At 37.8% G+C, this 12002-nt stretch overlaps 1 protein-coding gene across 2 annotated transcripts in view; it reads right to left on the bottom strand.

Moving 5' to 3' along the window:
• Positions 1-12002, bottom strand: part of CPQ (carboxypeptidase Q) — a 135466-nt gene that overhangs the window by 37370 nt on the left and 86094 nt on the right. For both annotated transcript variants that reach the window (XM_069854407.1, XM_069854406.1), the window contains exon 5: positions 3219-3310. In XM_069854407.1, the coding sequence (XP_069710508.1) occupies positions 3219-3310 (92 nt within the window). The remainder of the gene's footprint in view (positions 1-3218; positions 3311-12002) is intronic.

Raw genomic sequence — 12002 nt, 5'->3', positions numbered from 1 at the left:
AGGCTGTAGGAGAATTTGTACTGAATAGCTGCAACATGAAGTCCTCCAAAATTAGTGTTTCTTCTGCTTCTTCCATTTAACTTGGAAAGGGAAGCAGCAGTTGCAATATTTGCACAACTTCACATTTTTTAAGTTATTTACTGTATTTGGTATATATAAGAGCCCTACTCAGCAACTGGGGTCACATAACACAAAGCACTGGGCAAAGACTTCATATGTTGTTTGAAACCCAAAGATCTGGAGCCTGATTTACTTTGATCCTTTGATTTCATTTACCTTCATCAAGACAAAGGGTCTTTACTGTAAAGGAAAATCAAGCCTTTTTCCAGTCCAGGATTAAAACTAAATATTAGCTAACAGTTACAAGCAGCTAACTGCTTTGAGAGTAAAGGTACTGGTAATTCCTCTGGGAGGCTTCTGCCTCATATTTAAAACAGAGCAGGTGCTCTGCAATGTACCGATGGGTGGCAAGTATTCCTGCACTAATGGAGGCACCGAATCTGCTGGACAGTACTTGGCTTTCAACTCTTGGAAATGTTTTAGAAATATACAAAGGAAACAATGGATGGAGACCATTAAATGCTTTCCAGAAAAATATTTGATAAAATGAAAGGGAGGTTATGTGAGTTATCTATCTGCCTGAGCTTATTTTGCCTGCAGCTGGGCAAATATGCTTTTCCTAAGCATCTATTTACTGGATGTTATCAGAAACAGGAGACAGCACTAGACTGAGCTTTTGGTAAATCCAATATGGCAGCTCTTACATTCTCACAAAGCTCTGAACAGCCAATATACCCTGTCGCTAGTTTTAATCATCAGATGCTAAAATACTTGGCTCTACAGGAATACTTGAGTGATATAAATAATGCTGTTATGCAGGGATGTGAGTTAATTATTGGCACCATAGCAGCAGCATAGTGGTATTACTATCTCAGTTATTTCTGCAGTAACTTATCCGCTTTCTAGAAGTGGCAATCTACAGTGATGGATGAGAAAGAAAGATCTGAAATTAAATTGAAAGAAATAATAAATAAGCTACAAAAGTAAGAGTATTTGTACTTGTCCAGTACTATATTGTCTTCATTCCTTCTCCTGTGCCACATTTCCACTGACATCAGGAGACAATTTACAACGTCAAGGAAATCCATGTCTGTCTGTACTGAATTACTGCATTCATATTTCTACTTGTTTGTAGTGAACTAAAATCATAATAAGCCTAGCAATGTAAATGAGTCATAAAGGCCATCTTTCATTTAACTAGGCATCTTTAATTACCACTTTTAGTTAACTCGTACTCATTACTATCAGCAAGCAATGTTTGTGCCATACTATCCTAATTGCCAGAAATCATTAAAAGGTTAAGTTATTTTTCATGCTGAATATAATGTACAGTATTAAGCTGCTTTATTTTGTTATTATGAGTAACGTGATGTGCTATAGTTGTATCCATTTATAATCATGCCAGATCACATAGTGGGGGGGATGGGAGTGGGAGGAAGAACAACAAACAACAGATGGATGTCTTTTCTGCTTAAATTCTCCATGTCAATTACAAACTCTTGTTAAGTTAAACTGGGCTTTCTTTGCAGAGCACGACATCCAGACAGAATCACATCAGCAGACCAAAAACCGAGGCACATCTTTGTTTTTGTTTTTAAAAGCAAAGTTATCAAATATCTTTCAAACACCATCCAGATTGCTTTATATTTTCCTATTTAATCCTTCAGCCTGCTTTTTCATATTACTCTGAATATAAATCCTAGAGACAGCAGTGAAATTCAGACAGTTTGGCAAAGATGAGATGTGCATGAGACAATTTCATGTGTTGCTGACATCACTATAGGATGGAGCTTATTGTCCAACATGGAAATTTACAGATACATTTCTCATGAGCAGTGTGCATTAGGCACAGATCACCCCTCTGGCTCATCCAAAATGCACTTCTGTGCATGAGAAGCATCTCTTTCCTGTGCTATGTATCCCAGAACATATCATCCTAGTTTAATTCTGCTGAACTCAGAATACCAGTGGTAAACTCAGAGTCCTTAATACACATTTAAACTACAACCTGTCATCTCCCCTGAACCAAGGTCTTAGGTACTTCTTCCAAATGACAGAACAGAGCTAGTCCTTACAACAAAGAGGAATAGATTATATATGGATAGTTCATCAGTAAGCCATAAAGCCATAACCACTGTGATACTATCTCTGTCAACTCTATGGCAAATCTAAAATGATTTAGTTTTGTTCATCACTATGAATTTGATTCAAAGTGAAATTTCCATTTCTTTTTTCTGATAGGCTGCTTGCAATTAAAAACATACTTTTGGGAAGCGTTGTAAGTCTGCTTTCACACTATTGTACAGCAGGTGAATTCCTAAAACGTTTGCACTCAACTTGTGTCTGCCTTGGATATATTAAACATTGCTGAGAGTAATGCTACTAAATTAGGGAAAAGAATAAAACTAAGCTTTAGCTTAGTTATACATTTTTTTTTCTGAGAAAACTACCCTACACACACTCCAAAGACTAACCTCCAAATTAGTTTTATGCAACTTGTCTTTACAAGCGTGTGTCATGATGTACTTTGAAAAGGCAGTTGTTGGCAGGAGAGACAGATGTGACAATACACAATATTTTTATCCTGATAACCAGTCATAGAGCTTGTGTGTTCCTTGCATCATCAGAAATCAACTATTTAAAATGTTCCGGATACCATAAAACTAATAATTGGCAAAGAGCATTTCAGATTACACACTATTAAGATAAGGAAGCAAAGATTTTTCTTTGTATTATTTTATGGTTTACATTGTAAAATATTATGGGAATATGCAATGAAGTAGAAATATATAAGCCAAATAAAATTTATTTGTACAGCCAACAAACATGGACCATTCATCATTCGTTCTCAGAAAGTTATTGTTTGAAACATTGTTTGAAAGCTTTGGCAGAGATCATCATAAAATATCTGTTTCAGAACAGTTTTGTAACAGTATCTTAGGTCAAGAGGAACACGCACATCTGTGGTCGCATCACTCTCTGTTAAATGTAAAATGAAGTTTACATTAATGATAAAAAACAGAATATATACTTTCAGGCAGAACTGGAATCACTATTTTCTGTTAGACATTAAGCTAAACATTTTCACAAAAATATTACGGAAGTCACAAGATCAGGCGGAAAAGTGCTGTCAAGCGTCATCTGAAGACAACATTTACCTTATGCAACTGATAGTATTGCTCAGCACCTATTCCTCCTTGCTCTTCTGCTGTCCATAGAACCAACCGTAGTGTTCTTTTTGGGCGAAGTCCTAAAACATAGTTTTAAATACTGCTTTTAGTATTCAACATCCATAGTACAAGAGAAGCACATTTTGGGGACATACTGTAGGTGCCTGAAAACAATGATGTAAAGTAACTACCTTGATTTTTGATAAATATGCTGTAGTCATTGTGGTGGTCTGCTGCAAGTAACTTGTGCCCACTTTCAGAAGATCAAAATAAAAATTTCATGAGAATTAGCATTGCTTTGTCATGGTTAATTTATTACAATTAATTGAAAGGAGCTGCTGGAATCTTATGAGACATATTTATCCCTTTCAGGGCTCTGCAATATTATTTTGCTTTTTATCAGAGAAATTAAAAGCAACAATCTGTACTGTGAAATCTGAAATACAACTGGTTGATGAACGTATGCAGGCTTTTTAAAACAAGGCAAACGCTTGGCCATTTTGTAATTTCCTACAGTAGCTCAGTAAGAAAGATCACTTCTCAGTTAAATTTTGAAACTCTCTCTGCCTTGGCAGATCTGGACAGATAGAATTTGTTGCTGTTTATTTATTTGATTGATTCTACTCATAAACAAACATATTTGAGATATCAAACCTGAGAGCATAGAAAAACAAACAGCTCAAGAATAAACGGTGCTCTCTGTAAAGTGTAATACTAACTATGGTCAAGCAAAAATAAAGCCCTTAAAACTATTCAAAATAAAAAAAAAAAAGAAAAGAAGGACCATTGAGGAGACTATCCCAAGTGATAAAGCACATATTACCACACACAGTTCTATGCTGAGGGGAAATAATATCACTGTCAAAACTTATTTAATTTCCTTTCTGAAATGGATGAGGTTTACAAATAGACCTGATCTTCATTATTTATTTTCTCTCAATAAAATGAAAATCAACTGAAGATTTCTTTCTCAAAACTACATGTCAGAAATCCTCATGCTGAAAACAGAATACAATGAGTACTCAGAATCTGAAGATAACACCTTTGATTTTCCAATAATACATAACGAAGGAAGTACAAATGAGTGGCTTGAAGGTGTACTTTCTAAACATCGGTCTTCTGACTGTAAATAGAAAGGTTGTCAAACCTTATTATTTTAAAGATAACCCCCTCCAAACATATCTCAGCAGATTCTCTGCTCTTCTCCTAAATCATGACAATACAGGATTAGCCTCCTCTGCTTTTCAAATCAGCCAGATGGCCAGTGGGGTAAAATTAAGGTAATAAAATAGCAATCGGGTTGAAATTAGAAAGATTTTAGACCAGAAATATCCACAATTGTGTCAGATGCTTGGTAAGAAAAGGTGACTCTGTGGCACTAAAGAGTTGGGTATAAAGCCTAGAGCAGCTGGTCCTCTAGTACAGTTCTAATGGCACTGCAGTTTAAGTAGCAAATAGAGGTGTGTTTGTCATATCACAAAATACAAAACACTGAAGCCCAGTCTCCAGCTCACCACACCAAGACTGTGAAAATAGCTTTGGTAGTAGATGCTTAAGACAGGGGAGCAGCATTTCTTGCCTCTTCCCAGGCAAAAATCAAGATGTTTTGGTCCTCCACTGCTGTCCAAAGGGGAATTGGCGTTAGTGATCAGGAATCCCACATTCAGCTCCAATAAACTGTAGCCCCAGCTGATCTTTCCTGCTCTGCAGGAGCTTGAGAAAGTCTCAGCTCACTTGTGGGAAAGAAGTTTGAGATTTTTGTACCCTCCTCCTAATCTGTCACTGCATCTGTCCACTAAAGATGAGGGAAAAAAAAAAAAGCCCTGCTGAGCTTCAGTCTTTCCAGTCCTAGAGAGGGTGTATCGGTTCTTCCAATCTCACAGATGTCTGTCAGCAGATTTACTTGAGTGTTCTACTGAAATTAAATGGGCAAGGTAAAAAGTTAAATATATTAAATATATATAATATATGGAGGCAGTTATTTCAAAAACAAAACAAAGTTCACAGAGCAAAATTTGATTTCCTCATTATTTTAATCTGAAAGTGATGAGTACTTATCTACCTGTTAATAAAAACACAGTTATTATTCTGACCAAAGAGCATCAAATATATCCAATATCCACAATAAAAATTACTAAGAATATTCTCAATGTACATTTTTATTAAAAAATATGAAGTATTGTACTTCTATTCCAATTTTTTTAATTTTTTTTTTTATTTTGTCTTGCTACTTAAAAACTAGTAGTTGCTAAGCAAGATACCATCACCACAAAATCTTAATTCTTGCAGATCACAGCCCAAATATGTATTGAAAAGCCATACTAAAAGCTTTGCACTTGGACTAGAAAACAGTTCTGTGATAAGTGTACCATGTATTCATGTATGCAGCGAATCTTCAAATGCAGCAAAACAAATTTCAGAAATAAAATGGTGTTCATCTACATAAATGACATAGTACATATTCTAATATAAAAAAAAAAGAAAGAGAATATCAGATCAGTTAAACTGTGCAGCAGGTTATTACAGCATTCACTGATGGATCAGTGCAGGGATCCTACCTTGTCCTTCCTCAAACCTCAAATGAAAATTCTAGAGCTCAACACCTGCTCAAACCCACTGAAATCCTAGCCTACTGCTGCATCCCAATAAAAAGAATCATGAGGGTTTACAGAAGGATAAATTGAAAAGGTAATAGCTGGTACTCAAATAAATTGTTCTTTCTAAGCTCACTAAACTAAAATGAAAACCGAAACAACAGTAGATCCTCCCCCAGATACAGACTAATTTCCAAATCTCCAATGTTTTAGAAAAATGAAGCAGCTTTTTTTCCCCTCTACCTTACCCTTAGCTGGGAAACATAGTCATAGTTTAGCACAACCTCTATGTAGAGGAATCAACCTCTACATTCTTATGGTTTATCAAAAACATAAAAAGTACTATAGGACACCTGGGCTCCTAAGTTAAAGAAAGAAATAAAAAACATCGACATGGTTGATCTATGACTAAAGAAATGTGTGTAGTAAGTACACCAGGACACTTACTGTATTTTACTCCCTCTAGTCTGGAGTGGCTGCTGGCCCTTTCATTGTCCTTGGGTACTGCAAACACTTAAGTCATACTAAAATGCAGCTCTTATTGACTCTGTTGACTCATGCCAACAAAAAACATGGAAGTGTTATGCATACACATGCACATATTTGCGTATATGCACATTTTATATTAATTTTAAATCTAAAATGATTATTTTCTAGACATGAGAGTGTTTATTAAATCTACACATATTCTTACACATGTTCAGCAGCCTTCTGCACATTAAAAAAAAACCCCAAAACAATAAAAAAACCCTTCTGGTGCATATTTTAGGGTCAAATTAGCTGTGTCAATAGTCATTCTTAATTTCTCTGTTTTGCATACAACACATGAGCAGTTCCTTTATGCATCACTAAAAACCTATCCAAACTAGTAATGCTCTGTTATTCTTTTTAATCTGGCCAAATATTCAGGGGTCTTTTTAAATTTTTTTTTTAGATTCAATCTGTTAAACTGGAAACTGTTTCACTCATTAACAAACTGGGAAACAGGAGAAATCTCCAGAACCTCTGCAAATGCTTTATTTGCTGGTTTAATTAAACTGCTGGGCGTCACGGCAAGTTACATATTTTAGGTCTCATTGCATTCTCATTATACTGCCTATTTCTTATATAATTCATATTTTTAGTAATAATACTCTCTATTCTGGTCTAGACCTCAAGTGAGTTATTAAATAAGGTCACTTTCACTCAACCACAATAACTTTTTAAGGCCTTTTTCTTTTTGTCTAGTAGACTGTTCACAGTTTTAGTGTTGCAGTCTTCTTTTCCACAGCATTTCTTTAGTAAGAGCCCACATTTACTCTGCAATTTTGGCCTCTGCTAGAGGTCCCAATCAGCTACAGTCCCAATAAAGTGATTATGCATAAATGGCTAACTTTTACTACTCAATTATATTGCTTTATTTTTGACAGGGTTTTGATAGTTTTTGAAACAGAAGACAGGAAGGTTTCAATATTACTGAGTACTTAAGAAACTATTGCCTAATCTATGTATTCTGTGGCACAGGCAAACAGTGGCTTAGAGAAAAGCTCTTAGCCCTGGTATCCTGTTTCTCTGGCTAATTTCAAAGGATATACATATAGCAATTAACTGTAATTTATAGGATGACAGTAATAATGCAGTTAATCAAGGATGGACAGATTTTTTCCTCTAAAGATGAAGAAGTCGTCTCCATTCTAAATCAGCAGGATTTTGGCTGTCATTCTGTTATAAGAAATACAATCCTCTGTGATTCAGACAACTAATCTCACTATTTGTGCAGAAAAGTGTCTGATTAGCTAGATGTTTACTTAGAAGAAATGTCTTTTATTTGAGTGAAAAATGATTTAACAGAGACAATCTAAGCCTATTAAAGTTATAACTTTCAAAAAGCAAGGCACACCTCACTTAAACCCTGACTATGATATATTTCTAATTCTCTAGTGAGGCTCAAATTATACATGGGCTTTTTGCTTGGGGAGCTGCCTTTGTTTTCATCTTTAAATAGTCTAATGCAATGCAATCTGCTTGATTTTTTCTCTGTTGATAGGGTTTCTGTTCGCAGCACTGAGGAAGAACTGCATGCACAGGACAGCGCTGTGAGGATAGCAAACCTCAGTCTTGAAGGTCTGAAGTAGAGAGAAACGAGGTCTCCTGGAGAAGAGACATGGCATCGCAGGGAGAAGACAGAAAATGGGTAAGTCAGGGGCTGGAAAGTGGGAAATGAAAGCAGAGGCAGGAGCCAACCTGGGCACTGTAGTCTAATCTCACCTGAGGCTGGCAGAACGCTCAGAGCCATGTTTTGGGGTGTAAGAGAACACAAATCTGCCACAGCTGCAGAGTGAAAGCAGCTTTTTTTTGACAGGACCCTGCAAAGAGGACAGAGGGAGGCAGCAAGGTGAACCAAGCCAGGAAAGGACTGGGGCTTACAGAGCTCTGGAGGCAGACCAGTGTTGATGGCGATGCTGCAAGGCACTGAGATTGACCCAAGAAGGTTTTTTTCCTGTTTTTAGGGAGACTGCTGAATTTATGACAGAATAGGAAGGGCAGATTTACAGAAAAGTGGAGCTGGGAAATGCAAGAAGTTATAGATAGATTTATTTTAAGAAGGTAGACTTACTTTAAGAAAGTGATGGGATATCCAAGAGAAAATTTCAAGGCAGGAGTGGGTATTCAAGACTGGAGGGGAAAGCTGTGAATTATTTGCAAGTCCAGTAACTAAAAACAACATGGATTAAGCTTTTTGACTGGGGAAATGAGGGAGAAGAGGGAACCCAAGCCCAGAGGACAGGCTGCAATCGAGCCAGGGAGCAACACTGCCAGAGTGAAGGTTTCTCTGGGGGCCACCTCCCTGCCACCCAGAGACACAGTTCAGGCCAGAAGAGCTGACAACTGTGCTCTTCTGCACGTGGTGTTTTAAACAAAGTATCAGTTAGTGTAGGGTTGTGAAGTCAATATAAGTCACGTCTACAAAAAAGAAAAAAAAAAAGGGAAAGGCCGCCTGCTATTTGCCTGTATAGAACAGCAAAAGCTCCACTTAGCAGTGCACTCCTCCACCCACTGCCCTTCTCTGATCCTGTTGCCATGTTCTCCAAGTCCCACAAAAGGAAGAAGACACTGTCCACCTTTAAAATGCACTGTATTCCTCCTTAGGAAAACCTCCTTCCTTAAAGGTGTTTGGAGATTTCATCAAACTGTGGAGCAGAAAAGACAAAGCAGGGCCCCACTGCCTAGGATTGTAAGCATCAACCATCGTTTGCCCTTACTGAGTGTCGGCTGTGCCTTCTGCCTCTGCTGCTCCACTCTCTGGATCGGACAAAGCCCAAATCTGTTATGCTGTTCTCAGAGCTGGTGAGTCAGAAAATGTCTCCCCATATTGAAAATAGATACCTTAAAATAAAACAGACAGTAAGGATAAGAGGCCTCTGACTTCATCCAGGAAGGATTTCAGCTTTTCACCATGTTATTTGGGTTACAGATTTGAAAAAGTCATAATAGCTTCCATCACCAGGTTTTAAAGTTTTTTATAGATAAACAAAGCACACATTTTATCTCGAATTTCCTGGGTAAGCAGCAGTCCACAGAAGAAAGGACAACATGGGTATGGAGGGCTGTATGCCTAAATTTACTGCTGGATTGAGTTTTTATGTCTGTAGTCACCATTCTGCGATGCCAATCCAGTAGAGAAATTGAAGATTTCGGTATTTGCCAAATATGCATTCAACCAACTGCTGAAATGAAGGAACAAATGTGGTTATAGTGTAACAGCATAGGCAGATAATTCATACCAAGCAGATCTAAAAAATTTGCAAAAGGTGAAGGCCAGAATAAAATATGCAACTTTGGGAAAGTAGAAAGAATTTAAGAACAAGGAACTAATATCAGGCATATTTAATTAATAAAAAAACCCCACTACAGTAAAATCAGTCACTTAATCATGTTTTATAACGTATCTACCAGACACAAAACAACTACCCCACCATAGCTACAGGAAATTCAGAAAAAATTTAAGAAAATTTTTGGCAAGTAGGTTAAAACTGCAGTTACATTACTTCAATTAAAGTAGCAGAAAAAGGAATTACTCCAGTGACCATTTTTTTAATAAAATATATTTTTAGTCCTCATATATTAGCCAGTGAATTTGGACTAAAGAAATGTAGCTTCATACAAAGGCTAAAATGAACTGCATAAAAATCTTTCTTACAGATTTCCAGTCACATTAGTTGCAGGTATCATTTAGATGAGAGTTACAATTTCAATTTCAAGTAAGTTTTAAAGGGAATAAAACTGTCTAATCAACTCCTTATGAGTTACATAAAATGTAATTCAGTTAGTGTCTTAAAATTCTTATGTGCACTGTTTCAAAAACATTTCTGTAGTTTTCTGTGCCTTTTTCCTGCAAAACAGAAATCTCGTTGTTCCAGATCCATGTCTACATTTATAGGAGTCTTGACTCATGAAACTTCATTTGCTTATAATGCTGGCAAAGAGAGGAAGAAGGGGAACTATGCATAGCACCTATCACAATACATTTCTCCCTTCCTCATATGTATATAGATCATTGTCTAGGAATGTAGGAAAGCCATGGAAAAGGTGTGATGGCTGGAATTAGACTTCATCAACAATCATCCTTCCTTCATCAGGCTGCTCCAGCAGCAATGGCATCATGCATCCTGCTCTGGGTGCGGAAGAGGAAACTGTGTCCTGTTCATCTACTTGATTCCTGGTATTTGTTGGCTCTGGCAGCTCCCCATAGCAAATATTTTTTTAATAGGGAAGAACCAGAATTCCCAGAAACACTTGGAGGCACAGTCTGAGCAGGAGACTTCCTGGTCTAATGTGGCATGCAGACATGACTGAACATGAGCTCAGTGCACATGAGACAACAGCAAAAGTGGGAAACATTTACTCAGTACCACAATCCATCACTAGAGTGGTCTTTGGCGTGCAGCCTTTCCTGAAGTCTATACTAACTACTTCAGCATAGGCAGGAGTTCAGATAGCAATAACCGGCAACACCTTACACTGTTACAGTTCAAGCTACTGAAAGTGAAGAGCATAAGTTTGTGATTTGGCAAATTCACAGAACAGCCATTGAGATTCTTCCGAAGATGCACCCCATAAAAACATAGACTAGGCAGCAGCTGGTGGGCACGTGTGCACCTCTGGGCTTGGCAGGGCACCAAGAGCTGACTAGTGACAGAACAAGTAAGACCCAAACACAGCCAGGGAAAGGTAGAAAACACAGTTCTGAACAAGGAGAGAGAGCTTGTGAGTAAATGTTGCTGAAAGAAAATCTGGGACATGAACAAAGGACCTGTTGGCTATTTGATTCCTCCCGCGTTAGTGGAGATGAGACTGAAAATAACTAGACTGTAGCAGGAAGTGGCAGACCCCATCACCTTCTCAACAGGAAAAAAAGACTTGGCTCCAGCTGTTTTAATTAAAAACAGACACAACAGTTACCACGTCTGAAGTTTTTCTGAAGGAAGCAGTGAAATTCATCCATCAAAACTGACTGCATCTCTAACTCCAGTGGGCTCTCTACTGCACTTACAAGGCTTAAAATATGCTTAGAAAGCTAATACTGTCATACCTTCTAAAGACATTTCTCTGTTATTGTCATTATTGAGTTCCCTTTAGCTCCTTTTAAGGAAGAAAATCCTACATTTCTAGCACTGGAGTGTGAGGTGACTTTAGAAGGGCACTTCCTGGGGCAGGAGCAAGGCAGAGCACCTGTGGCCTTGGCTGGGAAATGTCCCTCAGTCAAGCAGTACAGGAACACAGCTGGATTAGGAGCAAAGAGATAGCACTGCCTAAAGCTCTGAAACCATGAGATGCATACTACCTGCTTCTTGCTCACACACATTGTACACAAGCATTAGTCCTGGGAAGACCAGCATGGCAGCAGCAGGCTTGAAATGGTGGGAGAGGAACACAAATACCTCCTTCACAGAAACTGGCAACCAACATCCAGAGCAGGATTGAGTCCCACAGGCTGTCTGTCCAAACTGTATTGTCAACTAAAGGCAAAATATGGCACCAAAATAAATTTGGGTTAATTTTATGATAATTTTTTATGAGTAGCTGCCTAACTAGCTTTTTACCTCACCTGCAAAGGCAGCTGCTTTTGTAAACCTCATGTAACTCAGGGACAAGAGAACCTGTGTTTCAAATGATGCCACAGCACTAACCATACTAA

This window comes from Phaenicophaeus curvirostris, chromosome 3, assembly GCF_032191515.1.
Source record: "Phaenicophaeus curvirostris isolate KB17595 chromosome 3, BPBGC_Pcur_1.0, whole genome shotgun sequence".
In the NCBI taxonomy this organism is placed as follows: Eukaryota; Metazoa; Chordata; class Aves; order Cuculiformes; family Cuculidae; genus Phaenicophaeus; species Phaenicophaeus curvirostris.
The sequence above is the reverse complement of the archived record's forward strand: the minus strand, read 5'-3'. Positions and strand labels throughout refer to the sequence as shown.